Source organism: Macaca thibetana, chromosome 20, assembly GCF_024542745.1.
Source record: "Macaca thibetana thibetana isolate TM-01 chromosome 20, ASM2454274v1, whole genome shotgun sequence".
Lineage (NCBI taxonomy): Eukaryota > Metazoa > Chordata > Mammalia > Primates > Cercopithecidae > Macaca > Macaca thibetana.
In genome coordinates, this window is record NC_065597.1 from 38,762,532 (window position 1) to 38,777,451 (window position 14,920).

Genomic DNA, 14,920 nt, shown 5'->3' on the forward strand with positions numbered 1-14,920 from the left:
TGAGCCACTACTCTCCCATTGGATAAGAAGCTGCATAAGGAAGAAGAAAGGCCATTCAGGGGCTTTCTGGCCCCATAATTCACAACTGCCACCACCCCTACGGCCTACAGTCGTACTTTAATTATTAGAGATCAGAGGGTGGCCTGAATTATTATGACCTTCACTATAAATAATTTTAACTTCACAGGGTTATTTTGAATATCCACCTATTCAGAAAAAAAAAAAAAAAAAAAAAAAAAAAAAAAGAAGGCAAAATGCATAGTATTTCTTCCGTCTACGTTAGGGGATTTTTAATATAGTCAGTTATCTTTTCTTCACAGAAACAGACCAAAGGAATTATTTCTAGGAATGATTCAATCCATTTGCTCTGTCATTTGTATGTGATTAAAAAAATTACTATGTCCATCATGTTCATTCAAAAGAATTCTATAAGCACAGGATAATATCATTAAATACTCCTCCATGCTAAAAGCCATCAAGGACTTTGTATTGTTACTTAACCTCTCTGGGTTTCAGTTTCATTATCTGAAAAATGGGGGTTTGGAGAGGATATGTTAGTTTCCTCCCACATCTAATATTCTATGGTAATATTACCAGGACATATTGTAATAATGCTACTTTACAACTTGTACCATACTACAAAATGTATTTTTACTTCTAAACTAAAATGTAAATATCTATAAGGCAATATTATGCTAACTAAATCATTCTAACAGTGTTTCATTTCCAGAAAAAATTGTAATACTCACTTGAGAGTCTTGATCTTTTAATGTATGCTGTGGCATCTGTTCTGCATCAGATATTTCATCTGAAGACTCATTCTTTCTTTTTTGTTTCTTACCCAATGTAATAATGAGTTTGCTGTTTCAAGAGGAAAAGAAAAATAAGAATTCTTTGAATTTTCCTAAATTTGATTAAATTAAGATTGTCATGATAAACTTTTTTCCACTTTATATCACTTGCATGTCCAACTAAGGATGATAATTATCCTGAAATCCATGTTGACATTTTCAAAACATAAACTCTATTCTAATGGAACAAACACCATCCAATTATACGTTTGGAAGTATAATTAATGTACTTAAAAGTACAATTAATGCACTTCTAAACACAGAAAGGCAGTCAAGTAGGCTAGGCGCAGTGGCTCATGCCTTATAATCCCAGCACTTTGGGAGGCCGAGGCAGGTGGGAAAAGGTCAGGAGTTCGAGACCAGCCTGGCCAACATAGTGAAACCTGTCTCTACTAAAAATACAAAAATTAGCCTGGTGTGGTGGCGGGCGTCTGTAATCCCAGCTACCTGGGAGGCTGAGTCAGGAGAATTGCTTGAGCCCGAGAGGCGGAGGTTGCAGTGAGCCAAGACTGCGCCATTGCACTCTAGCCTGGCAACAACAGCAAAACTCCATCTCAATGAATAAATAAGTAAGCAAGCAAGCAAACAAACAAATAAATAAATTTAGTGGGTAAAAAAAAAGGCAGTCAAGTCTTATTTGTTTTTTAGGCTTAAGACTACTTTCCATAGGAAAAATGTGAGGTGATACAACTGTTTTATTATCTTGCAGATTTGGAATGACAGATTTTTTTTCTCTTATTAAATTCGAATCCACTTATTATCCTTGAATCCCCCTATTTGTTAAAAGCCTCTACTTCCTTCTACTCTACAGGAGAAAGACAATTACTTAAGGCACTTTAACAATTAGTTGTTATTTAATTCTTTAATTTATGTTAAGGCTTATCTGTACTGCATGTTCCTAAGCATAAGAACTATTATTTTTTATATTCCTATAGCATGTGTGTCAGTATATCTTTATATATGTGTTTATATATATATTGATATTTACTCATATACACATCAGATGGAGCTATCTAAAATGAAAGTGGTTTTTTCTGTCTTGATGAGAGGTACAAATACATAACTCTCACATTTCCTTATCAGCTTCAACAAATGCAGGGGCATGATTTTAAATCACGGTAATTATTAATCAGCAACGTACTATTTTAAATATCTGTAAAATAAAAATGGAAAATCTCCCAAATACTTTCAGATATGATTTATCAAAAAGATATCAGAATTCTTTCAACAACTATTTATTAATGTAGGAGAATTTGGAGGTTAAGAGCATGTACTTTGAAAACACAGGGTCAAGATTTAAACCCTGACTCCATCATGTACTTATCTGTGAGACATTGGGCAAATTAGTTCTTTTAGCCTTAGTTTCCTTGCCTGGAAAATAGGGATATCATAATAACTACATCTACTGTTGCTGAGAATTAAGTGGCATAATGCATACCAGCTTTCAGCACAGTCTTGAAATTGTAATTTCTCAACTAATGCTAACAACTTCTAAATATTCTATGCCAAACACTTTCCTAGGCTCTAGGATTTGAAAATATAGTGACACAGTTCCTAACCTTAAAGTGTCATAGTTAGACTATGATCACAGCTAAAATGCCAAAGTGGGGGTTAGCACAGGATGCAAGGTGAACACGAAGAAGTGCTCACGGTTATTGAAGAGTAAAGGGTGCTTTACAGAAAAGATAACATTTGATATGATGAAAAGAAGTTTAACAGGTAGTGAAAGTGGTAGAGTACAATCCAGGCAGACAGATACCACAGAAGAGGTGAATATGCAATGGTAATAGCGTGAAAGAAATACACAGAGTACCCCAGAAGGAGGTGGCAGACAGCTGGATAAGCAGAAAGCGTGAAGATCACAGAAGGCCTTGTATGACACACACAGAGTTCACATTTTAAGGGCATCTTTTAAGCTCTTGAGAGCAAGAATTTAAAAGGAATCTGTCTTGTTCATCACTGGCAACAAATGTTTAATGAACAGGCAGTGAGTTATTTTGAATAAATAAAAAAAAGCATTTGGAAGATAAAAGAATTATAAGCAAGGGGGTAATGTGACGACAAGGAAGTGAAACGCAAGGCAGGGAAACCAATGATAAGGCAAATGACAATTCAGGGGAGAGATAAAGAGTGTAATCTAGGGTTGTGAGAATGCGGATGAAGAGGTAAATAAAGATATAATTTTTTATTGTGGAAGCAGAACCAACAGGACTTGGTTATTGACTGGATGACTAGACTTGAGGCGATAAAAAGTTATAGAACGCTTTCTCCCTATATTATTCTTGTTATTGGTATGATTACCACATTCAACAGAATAATGGTAATTCTTACTGGGTGTCTCACCTGCACTCTTCTGAGTATGTGAAGAAAGTAAATAACAGTAAGAAATACTGCTTATGTTGGAAGCAGGAAATCAGAAGAAATACAAAGATATTCTGAAGGAACATTAAGGAACCAACCATAGTTACACTTCATTCCCTCTCACCACTTTCACTGTTTATTTCCTCTCTGTTCTAGTCCCTTTTCCTGCTCTAGTTCCTTTCCTAAAATAAAAATCTCCCTTGAGGCTATATTTACTGTTAGATTCCATATGATCTTGTTCTTCCCCCTTTGTATCCATAGCTCTCAAAAGAGTCATTTCCATTTCATTCCTCAACCCACTATAATCTCAACTCTTACAACTACTTTTATTATTCATAGCTTCCATTTATTCAGTGTTTACTATGAGTCACCCTCTGTGCTGACTTTACATGCATTCTCTCACTTGATGTTCACACAACTTTAAAAGGGAAGTACTATTATTTTATAAGAGGAAATTGAGGCTTAGAGAAGTTAAATAACTTGCTCAGTCACACAAATAGTAAGAATAGAGACAGAAACTAAGTATGCCTCACTCCAAAGTCTAAACTCCTAATGCTTAAGGACTCAAAAGACTTTTAAAATGCAAATCCAACGGAACTTGAAAAAAAAAATCCTAACATGTAACTAAGTCTTTTTTTTTTTTTTTTTTTTTTTTGAGACAGAGTCTCGCTCTGTAGCCCAGGCTGGAGTGCAGTGGCCGGATCTCAGCTCACTGCAAGCTCCGCCTCCCGGGTTCACGCCATTCTCCGGCCTCAGCCTCCCGAGTAGCTGGGACTACAGGCGCCCACCACCTCGCCCGGCTAGTTTTTTGTATTTCTTAGTAGAGACGGGGTTTCACCGTGTTAGCCAGGATGGTCTCGATCTCCTGACCTCGTGATCCACCCGTCTCGGCCTCCCAAAGTGCTGGGATTACAGGCTTGAGCCACCGCGCCGGGCCGCAATGTGTAACTGTTTCCTTTTGGCCCCCTTCCCGGCTCCCTGACATGAGAGTCTTCTGGTTCTCACTAAACTTGGTTTTACTAAATTTTGGCTCTTCTTCCTGCATCTACACCTTGAATGTTAGTTTTCCGTAGGATTCAGTCATTGACAATTCTTCTCTGTCAGCCTGTTAAACTTTGGTTTCTCTCAAAGTTCTGTCTTCAGCCGCCTTCCTTCTCTATATACTGTTTGTCCCTGAGAGATTTCATTTAATCTATTCTTAACTACCAACTAGAAGTTAAAGATCCTCAAATCTCTTATCTCTAGTTCAGATCTTTCCCCCGAGCTTCACGTTCAAAGAACTAATTGCTTATTAGACATATACATATGGGTATCTTATAGGTATTACAACTTCAATATGCCTCCAATCCAATCTCTCATTTTCCGTAAACCTATCAGTGCAAGTCTACTAATATTAAAGTGTAACGCAAAGTCAGAAAAGTGCACACATAAAAGTACTGCTCAATCAATTTTCTCAAACAAAATATCTGTGTAGCCAGCTTCCAGATCAAGAAACAAGACATTAGTTTCCCAGAAGCCCCCTCTCATGCCTCTCCCAGTAAGAACCTCCTCCTAAAGGTATCCATCACTTTGCTTGTGAATATTTGCTACATCCTAAGGCACTGGTGCAGATGATTTTTAATGGCAAAGTAAGGGACAATACTAAATAAAACTGGGTAGTAAAAATACATATTTGATACCTTCTCCTACTTGCTATCAATCTCCAACTTAAATGTGTATTTTCAACTAGTCTGTAGATGAGAACAACATACGGAGAGTGTAGTTGTTTAAATAACAATCTCCCATGAAATGGAAATCATGGCCTATTAATACCCTTCATATATTGCTTAAAAAGGTATTTTTTCAATGTTTGGTAAGCTAAATGAATTATGTGAATGCACATTCTGATGCAGTATCTTATGTGGCTGCTTAAAGACTCAAATCCCAATGAAGAAAACTTTCAATGAAATGAGAGGCAGAGATATTTAAATATTTTTTTAAATTTACAAATGACTGTAATCCCAGCACTTTGGGAGGCCGAGACGGGCAGATCACGAGATCGGGAGATCAAGACCATCCTGGCTAACACGGTGAAACCCCGTCTCTACTAAAAAATATAAAAAACTAGCCGGGCGAGGTGGCAGGTGCCTGTAGTCCCAGCTACTCGGGAGGCTGAGGCAGGAGAATGGCGTAAACCCGGGAGGCGGAGCTTGCTGTGAGCTGAGATCCGGCCATTGCGCTCCAGCCTGGGCGACTGAGCAAGACTCCATCTCAAAAAAAAAAAAAAAAAAAAAAAAAAAAAAAAAAAAAAATTTACAAATGACTATGAACTGGTTCCGCTATTCTTTTACAATAGCATAAGGGGATTAAATGAAGATTCTCTAAGGACAAAGGACCAAGCTGCTTAAACATTATTTTTATAGATAAATATTACCTAAATCTCTAGAAATTACTAATAAATAAATACTAACTACCAAATAAATCTTAAACACTTGCCCTTTTGAGTGGTGGGGTTGGGTTACATAAAAATGTTTCCCATCACACCTTAGATAAGCCTTTTGTTATACTAATTATTTGAAAATTTTACTTAAAAACAAAAAAGCAACTTTCACTTTATTTTCCATATATTCTGTATTATTCTTCCAACATTGTTCTACATGTCTGGAATAGCATCATGAATTCATTAGTCATTTTTAACAACCCATGCAAAAATCGTTTTCAGATTCTAACTTTGTAAGAGATATTTCAGATATATAGTATTTCCCTACTAAACCTTCAAAGTCCAAAACATTACACACGCCTTTTCTATTTAAAAAGGGTACATATCCATGATAGGAAAAAAGTCAATTCTGAAATCATTTTTGGCTGATATAATTCTGGGTTAATTCGGGTGGCATTTTAAAATTAGATTTAAAAAAAACAGTAATCCTGAGTTAATAAAAAAATAAAAAAGAAAGAAAGAAAGAAAGGATTATAAGTATGCACCCCGTAGTTCTAGCTACTTGGTAGACTGAAGTGGGAGGAGACTTGAGCCTAGGAGTTCTAGGCCAAGCTGGTAAACAAAGTAAAACCCTATTTCTAAAATATCATAAATTTTTTTAAATAAAATGATCCATCTAGAGAGAGAGATTTTAGAAATAGTGTTATTTACAATGAACCTTGAAAACTATAAATCTTACCAATTTATTACAGATTCTAAAATGGCATCTAGGTAATATTATAGAGAGGCATAATTAATTAGGCTGGTATCAGATCAGCAGTGCCTAAACATTTGGGGAAAGCTTAGTGAAAGCTATTTAAAATACAGATTCTAGACAGGCGTGGTGGCTCATGCCTGTAATCCCAGCACTTCTGGAAGCCGAGGAGAAAGGATCACCTGAGGTCAGGAGTTCAAGATCAACCTGGCCAACATGGTGAAACCCCATCTCTACTAAAAATACAAAAATCAGCTAGGCGTGATAGCACATGTCTGTGATCCCAGCTACTTGGGAGGCTGAGGCAGGAGAACCGCTTGAACCTGAGAGGCGGACGTTGCTGTAAGCCAAGATCCGCACCACTGTACTCCAGCTTGGGCGACAGAGCAAGACTCTTGTCTCAAAAATAAAATAAAATACAGAATCTTTATGAGAAAATGCCCAACAAACTCAAATTGATGTACATTCTACAAAATAACTGGCCAGTATGTTACAAAAATGAAAACATCATAGAAGAAAAAAGTCTGAGGAGTTATCCTAAATTGAAGGAAACTAAGGAGATACGACAACAAAATTAAATGTTGGATCCTGAATTGGATCCTGGCCAACAAAAAAAAGGGAACTCACAAAACTTGCATGAGGTCTGCAGATTAGTTAACAGGATTATTAAAATGTTTATTTCCTGGTATTGATAATTGTGCTATGGTTCATAAGATGTTAACATTTGAGGAAGGTGAGTGAAGAGCTTAAGGGAACTCTGACCTATTTTTGTACTTCTGACATTACTTCAAAATAAAAGTCAGACAAAAATAACCCGAACAGTTTTGTGGGTCCCAAACCCAGGATTCTGATCTAGAAACGAGGACTCCAATATGACTTTAAAAATATTCCCCAAGAGTTGTGGTGCTCTACCAGGTTTGGGAACCACTAGCTCAGAGAGTAAAAATTAGTATAGAAAACTCTAGGAACAAATATTCAGGATGATACAACTATTTTATATTTATAGAACACTTACAATTGTAAAGTGCTTTTGCCTACAGTACCTCAGTTGATTCTGAGAAAAACTCTGAGATAGGCAAGGCAGGTAGGTATTGGTCCCACCATACAGAGAGGCAGTGTTCAGTTCCAAAAGATGATCCCCTTATTCCTAGATTATGATTTCCAACATATCTTATTGATTTTAAAATAAAATGACACATATGCTTCAACCAGTCAACAGATATTTAATATCAATAAACTTAGTGACTCTCTAAAGAGAAATATGAAACTATATTATCTTTTAGTAAATTTTAAATATTAAAATTTACCTGACTTTCATAAAACCAGAAATATCTATTATCTATACAATGACAACAGATAGCCATAAATGTTATCTGAAGGAAATCAGATGTTTCAGTAGTAGAAAAAATAAAATCAGTTAGGCAAAATACCCAATTGCTATAGAGCACTCCATTCTTCCATCATGGATTACAAAGAGTTTACTACATTAATTCTAAAATAAAATTTCATTATAAATACATGCTTCAAATAAACTGATAGTTTGCTGGTTTAAGGAGAAATATCCCCAAAGAAAAGCAACAATGTGACACAGAATAAATTAACAATAAAAAGCTTTATGCAAATTTTGTTCTTAAAAACGTTAAAAGGATCTGTTATCAATGTTAGCAAAATGTAGCAACAGATACACTCAGGCAAGGAAAAAACCTAAATATCAAAACATGGGTTGTTTCTGACAGCAAAGGGCAATTTCAAACTAAAGTATGAATTTGAAATGTAAATTCATTTGATAAGTATAGGCAGTAGAAAACCACAATGTTTATACTTAATATGCCTATATTTGATTTTCAGATGTAATTTATGCACTTATTTCAATCCTGCCCAAGTGTTAGTAGTACTTGCTGTGCAACAAGCTGTGTTCTATACTGCATCAATCTGTAATTGCCCCCTGTTGATTCTCTCATTGCAATAATTGGACAAACAATGAATCTTACCCAATTAGTCCATTTGTTGTAATTAATACATCCAATTCATCATAAGAGAAGAAAAAGGGCAAAAATACAGTGTCACATTATTTTTTCTTTGCAAGCCCAGTGAAAGGTACTGAGGCTTTTTAAGTCCTCAAATATAAACTCAAAACACACACACACATACACACACACACACAAACACACACACTCTTAACTCAGTGAAATGATGCCCATTTAAAGTTCAACTCAAGACCCAAAGCTTAAACTCATCTTAGAAAAACAAGCAAGTTTTAAAAGGGAGTTAAAACTGTAATCCTTAAATATGTGAAAGTTATATTCTATTATACGCTTTTGGGAACTTGGACTATTACTTCCTGTTTAAAGCTGGACATCCTTTTTCAGAAAGGCTGCATTTACTGAGGTATTTAATGTAAGAAAGAAACAAGGATCGAAGTTGTTAGCTAAGTATTAATCAGCCAATACATTTATCTGCACAGTTGAATTCTTAGAAGATACGCATTCTTGGCCGGGCGCGTGGCTCATGCCTGTAATCCCAGCACTTTGGGACGCCGATGAGGGTGAATCACGAGGTCAGCAGATTGAGACCATCCTGGCTAACATGGTGAAACCCCGTATCTACTAAAAAAATACAAAAAATTAGCCGGGCGTGGTGGCGGGCGCCTGTAGTCCCAGCTACTCGGGAGGCTGAGGCAGGAGAATGGCGTGAATCCCGGGAGGCGGAGCTTGCAGTGAGCAGACATGTGCCACTGCACTCCAGCCTGGGCAACAGAGCAAGACTCTGTCTCAAAAAAAGAAAAAATAAAAATATATATATTGTTTTTTACATATTAACATCTCTGCAATCAGGAATCATTTAATAATCAATGACATGCTATAGTTTTAACTGGCAATATTTGTCTTCTACTGACACATAAAATTAACGGTGTGTCTGTTTTATAATCAGTGACACTTTAGATTCAATAAAATATGGTACATCTATTTGTCAATGATAAACCTTACTAGCATGATTTATATAAAAGTACCATTCTTAAAAATGAAACTGCAAATCTTATTTGAAATTCATAATAAGTTACATACATATCAACTCTTTCTGAGGATAAAGATGTTTCAGATTTTTACTAAGTTTTGTAATTTACATGCAAGCAGTAAAATCCGCAAAACACTTTATCAGATTGGCTTTAAAAAAACTGTTAAACTTACATGGAGACTACTAATGGTATGCCTAATTATAAAAAATTCATAATAAATTTATACTATGCATTTTGACAACTCTTTCGTTTATCATACACCAATAAACAAGACATTTATATTTAATTTGAGCATATATTATTTCAAAATTCCTATTAATTTGGAAAGCTTGCAAGCAGGGCCTCATATGTCACTTTAACAAGAACTATGAAGTGACAATTTCTAATGATACGTCTTATTTTTCCCTCAGATTTTGTTCATCTTATTTTTCCTTTAGATTTTATTATATAGATAAGAACATCTCTGTAAAGACAAACATGTGGACATACATGCTAGTTTTGTTAAAAATACACACCTATACATGTATGTGTGTATATATATGATAGCACATAATTAATAAATGTCATTTTCCTCCTTTCTTCTTGGAGGTTCAAAAGACTATAGCAAACACAGACACAATATCATTTTGAGATATAAATTAATGTTTTATTGTTTTTCTTCATAACATGACTTATACTTAATTCCTACTAGAGTCTGATAAGTATCTCCAAATTTAGACATGTTCTGTTTTAACTAAAAGCTATTTGTAGTACCTGACAACTACTATTCCTGTAACACATACAGAGGATAATTATGGTTAATACAAAAAGGAAAAGAGTTTAATCATAAAGGACAATAATTGATTAAATTTACAGGGCTATGAGAACATTTTTAAGTAACCAAAAGCATTCTAGTTATGTCAGCCAGATAATCTATAACAAGTAAATTCCAACTGACGACAACATGGAAACATAATTTAAACGTCAAAGTAATAAATCATAGGTTTAAAAATACTTCTATCAAATCATGTGAAATCCCATTCCATAATCTAAAACCAAACAGGGCCATAAGAAAATTCTACTGGAAGTCTTAGATTCTAAAATAAATTAGTAAATTCATCCTAACTCTCTACTATTACTAAACTATTAGTTATATCTCTGTGGTTTTATGAATGGAGTAGCCTCCATTTCTGTTTTCAATTTAACAGATCAAGTTCAATCCTTTGGTGTCATTTAATATTTAACCCTCTTTCCATCCATCCATCCATCCATCCCATAAAATTCATCCCATTCCATTAATGGAGCATCTATTATGTACCTACTACTACTGAAGGATACTCACTATTTTGTATGAAAGGCAGCTTTCAGAACCTGACTGCCAAGATCACAAAAACACCTAAGCAGATAAAAGTCTTCCAGGCCTACCTCACCCTTCATTTTGCACCTGCCATTTCAACTCACACCCTTCCACATAATCACGAGCAACTCCCTCAAACTCCAGGCACATTTCAAACTATATTTCTCTATCCTAAATGCTACTTTAGTTAACATGATCAACAGAGGCATGGTCATGCCAAAATAGCCATTAATAAGTTAATCTATTATTCCCCTTAACAAGTAGCAACTGTGTTTTCCTGCTTAATTTTTAAGCTGATCTTATTTAGGAACAGAGCCTTAATGGAGAGAACTGAGGTAGCTGAATGAGTATGGGCTTGAAGAAAGGGGTGTGGCTCCTGGTCTTGGCTTTTTCCTTAAATAGCTATGCTATTTGTTTTCAGAAAACAATAATGACTAACATTTACTGAACACTAAGCATATTCTAGGTACTATTTTACATATTATTAACTGATTTAGTCCTCAAAATAACACTATGAGGCAAGTACTATCCTATCCCCATTTTACAGAGGAGGAACCAAAGCATGAGGATGTTAGCTTTTTGTACAGGATTACACTGCTTGTAAGTGATAAAACTAGAATCCGAACAAATAGGGTTAAATGCAATAGAATTTAACCCTATTATCACAGTGCATCCCCAACCTAACTCACAGAATTGTAAAAATGAAATGAGACTCTAAGATAAGTGCTCTGAAAAGGACATTCTATTATTTGCATTGGAAAAAAAGTTAATCTATAAAAGTGACAACGAAAAGGTTTCAAGCACATTAGCAGCAGGGGCAGTACTGCTTTTCTTCAGATTAGTCTTCCTAGATTACATCAAATCACATATATGGGTTAAATAAACACCAATCCTGATAACATCAACCATAAATTATTGTTTACAAATTTAGTTACTTTAAAAATTTTTTTTTTTTTTTTTTTTTCCAGACCGAGTCTCACTCTGTCAGCCAGGCTGGAGTGCAGTGGCGCGATCTAGGCTCACTGCAAGCTCCGCCTCCTGGGTTCATGCCATTCTCCTGCCTCAGCCTCCCGGTAGCTGGGACTACAGGTGCCTGCCACCAAGCCTGGCTAATTTTGTTTTTGTATTTTTATTTTTTATTTATTTTTTTGTTTTATTTTTGTGTTTTTAGTAGAGACGGGGTTTCACCGTGTTAGCCAGGATGGTCTCGATCTCCTGACCTCATGATCCGCCCGCCTCGGCCTCCCAAAGTGCTGGGATTACAGGCGTGAGCTGACACGCCCAGCCATTACTTTTAAAGTTTATATTTTACACTGCTGTTGGTTAAGTAGCACTGCTTTCCAAATTAACTAATAGCAATAATTTGATGTTAGGAACAGCCCAACTTTCCTAATAGAAAAATAAAAATTTTAAATGAGATGTTTAATATAAAATGGTGCTAATTGAAATGATGCAACTGAACTTTACTTAAATGATTCTTCACCCAAAAATTTAAAACTCACCAAATTCAAAATTACAAAGTATAGTGGCTTATTGGAAGGCACAGTAATGAAATATTTCAACTGGCTAATACTGGAATTCTGGATTGTATATGAATTTCATTTATTCCAACTATGCCTTTTCCTCCAACATGACAATAATTTTTGTCTTTGATATAAATGATTAAGATACTGTTTTACTCTAACAGCTTAATACATACACAAACTTCAGTTCTACTTATCTGCCTGAGACTTATAAATTCCTCTATCATAAAGGCCTATATTTTCAACAATTTTTCTTTTCTAGCAACTACTTAATATTTTACCATGTATTTAGCCAAAACAGAAAAAATATCATTTCTAGTACAATTCTTATCTATTTTGTTTTCTAGAATTTGCTACCTCTAGAAAAAGTAATGATCAATGTTGTACGATATTAAAATAATTTACTATGAATAATTTACCTACTTCTAACAAAAATACAGATATCACAAAACGAGTCAGTACTCCGCTTCAGTGTTACTACTCCCCTTACCATATTAATTCACTTTTCTAAAAATCTGTGTTTTTCTCTAATTTAATTATTTCTAGTTTTCTCTTATGGACAATATTTTTTCTTAAACTAGATTTACTTCTGGTATCTTTTGCCTTTAGCTGTTCCTTCCCAAGTTTGAAGCAAGTAACAGTTAGTATAACTTTTGCAGTTTATCAAACCAATTTCCTCATTTTATGCATTGCTTTTCAAAACGTTATTCTTCCAAATAGTATTCTACTCTGTCTAGATCTCTGAACAAGTTAAAACTGGAAACCTTTAATTATATTAAATTTTACTGCAGCAAAAGACTAAATATGGGATTTCCTGAATTAAAACTGGGCAGAGCTTTGGAAAAATAAGTTACTTTCATACCTAAAACCTCTAAAAAATAATAAAATGAGTAGAAATCTTTCAAATTTCATTTTAGCTGTCTGCAAATAAAATGCAAAATCAATATTATTATTAAACTATTATAACAAGAGAGCCCATATTATTTAATAGTTTGCACCTAAATGACATAAGGACTAAATGAAATAATTTGGTGGTTGCATTCAAAATGCTAACAATTCATTTGGTTTATAAAATTGCATTAGTTCTGAATATCTATATAACATGTCAACAATTTCTGAGCAAATGAAGATTTTCACAATAAAGACATTCTTTATTGTGGACTTTTTTGTGAAAAAGAGAAAAATCAGATTGACCACTTTATATAAAATTTCCACATAAAGTCCTCAAAAACAACTAGTCCTGAAAAAACAATTCTAAACTATGTTGGCTTAGTTATGCTTACACTTGCTTGCTAAGCAAATACACCTATAAAGCAAATTATAACATTTACTGTATTTTATCTTTTGAAAATGTTTTGGATAAGCAGTAAAAAATCCATAGGATTAATGTATCCTCCTAGAGCAATTCTTTGTCCTTGTAATTCTCTTGGAGCATTAATCCTCACCTGGCCTCTTTATTACATAAAGTAAATCAGACTGTATGGAAGTAAATCAGTAAGAACTGGCAGCTACTTATTGTTGATTTATATGGTATTAGTTTTTTTTTTTTTTTTGCCATTTCATTCAGTCCAAAGTTGTGGTTTTCTAAGAAAATATTACATTTCATGTTTCTGAACTATGAGGTGCTCAGTGAGGCACAAGTACAACCAAGAGATAAAGAATCTTATAAAGAATTACAATGCATGCTCTGTAAAAAATGTGAATATGAAACTGGCATAGCAATATGGATTTCATTTTGTTTGTTTTTATCCTTTTCCTGATTCATATGCTGAAATATTTTACTACTTTAAGTCCCTTTTAATAATATTAACATACAAAAAGCTACATTCTACATTCATAGAACCATAAAATTTGGGAGATCCTGAAATATTATCTAATTCATTCGGCAAGGAAATAAAGCACACATGGTAGACAATTTAAACCTCAAATATGGGAGTAAATACACTCAAATCAAAAGTAGATGGTTAGACAGGTTGAACTTTAACAAAACATTGAAAGGAATTAAATTTAATTATTAACCAACTTACCCAATTTTTGTCTTCTCTTTTAACTTAGAACATGTTTTTGTTTTTTTGCTGTCTTTGTCCTTTGGCTTGGATTTCATCCTTCTACCTTTCTTTTCCTCTTTTCCTTCAACTGAAGCACTAGGAAAGTTTTCAGGGCTCATTACTCGTGGAATATTGCGTTCCCCACGCTCCTTTGCTTTTGCTATGGCCTCTGATATTATACGATTAGCCTTTTCTTGCTTGCTTTCTGATTCCACCTTTTTTCTCTGCTTCTTCTCAGACATGACCCTCACCTGGGTATTCTGCAACTTAGTATATGTCCCAGAACCATCGCTCTTCTTGGAAGATGGAGGCTAGAGAAATAAAAATATTTTTTATAGAATATACCAAAGTACATCTAAAACAACTGTCACAAAGGTAAAATTACATTAGCAAATATGTGAGTGCTACAAACAAATTTAAATTAAAACATTTTGCTTATCAAGAAATTAGTACAGATATAAACAGCTCAATTGCTACTTTTAAAAATGAACGTTAAAGAATAATAATATAGATTCATTGGTATTTTCATAGCATTCTTGGTTAGTTGATTCAAGTTTTGTCCTGTAAAGATAGTTGATTAAAATTTTATCCCATAAAGAGTCTGTGCATTTG

At 34.4% G+C, this 14,920-nt stretch overlaps 1 protein-coding gene and 1 pseudogene across 14 annotated transcripts in view; one reads left to right on the plus strand and one right to left on the minus strand.

Annotated features, from left to right (window-relative positions):
- The window catches only part of LOC126944990 (26S proteasome regulatory subunit 4-like), a 1,186,326-nt pseudogene that overhangs the window by 169,435 nt on the left and 1,001,971 nt on the right, over positions 1-14,920 (plus strand). The window lies entirely within an intron of this gene.
- CHD9 (chromodomain helicase DNA binding protein 9) overlaps positions 1-14,920 on the minus strand; it is a 275,542-nt gene that overhangs the window by 105,301 nt on the left and 155,321 nt on the right. For all 13 annotated transcript variants that reach the window (XM_050774874.1, XM_050774871.1, XM_050774868.1 and 10 more), the window contains 2 exons: positions 14,288-14,619; positions 750-861 (listed from right to left, as the gene is read on the minus strand). In XM_050774874.1, coding sequence (XP_050630831.1) covers positions 750-861; positions 14,288-14,619 — 444 coding nt within the window. The remainder of the gene's footprint in view (positions 1-749; positions 862-14,287; positions 14,620-14,920) is intronic.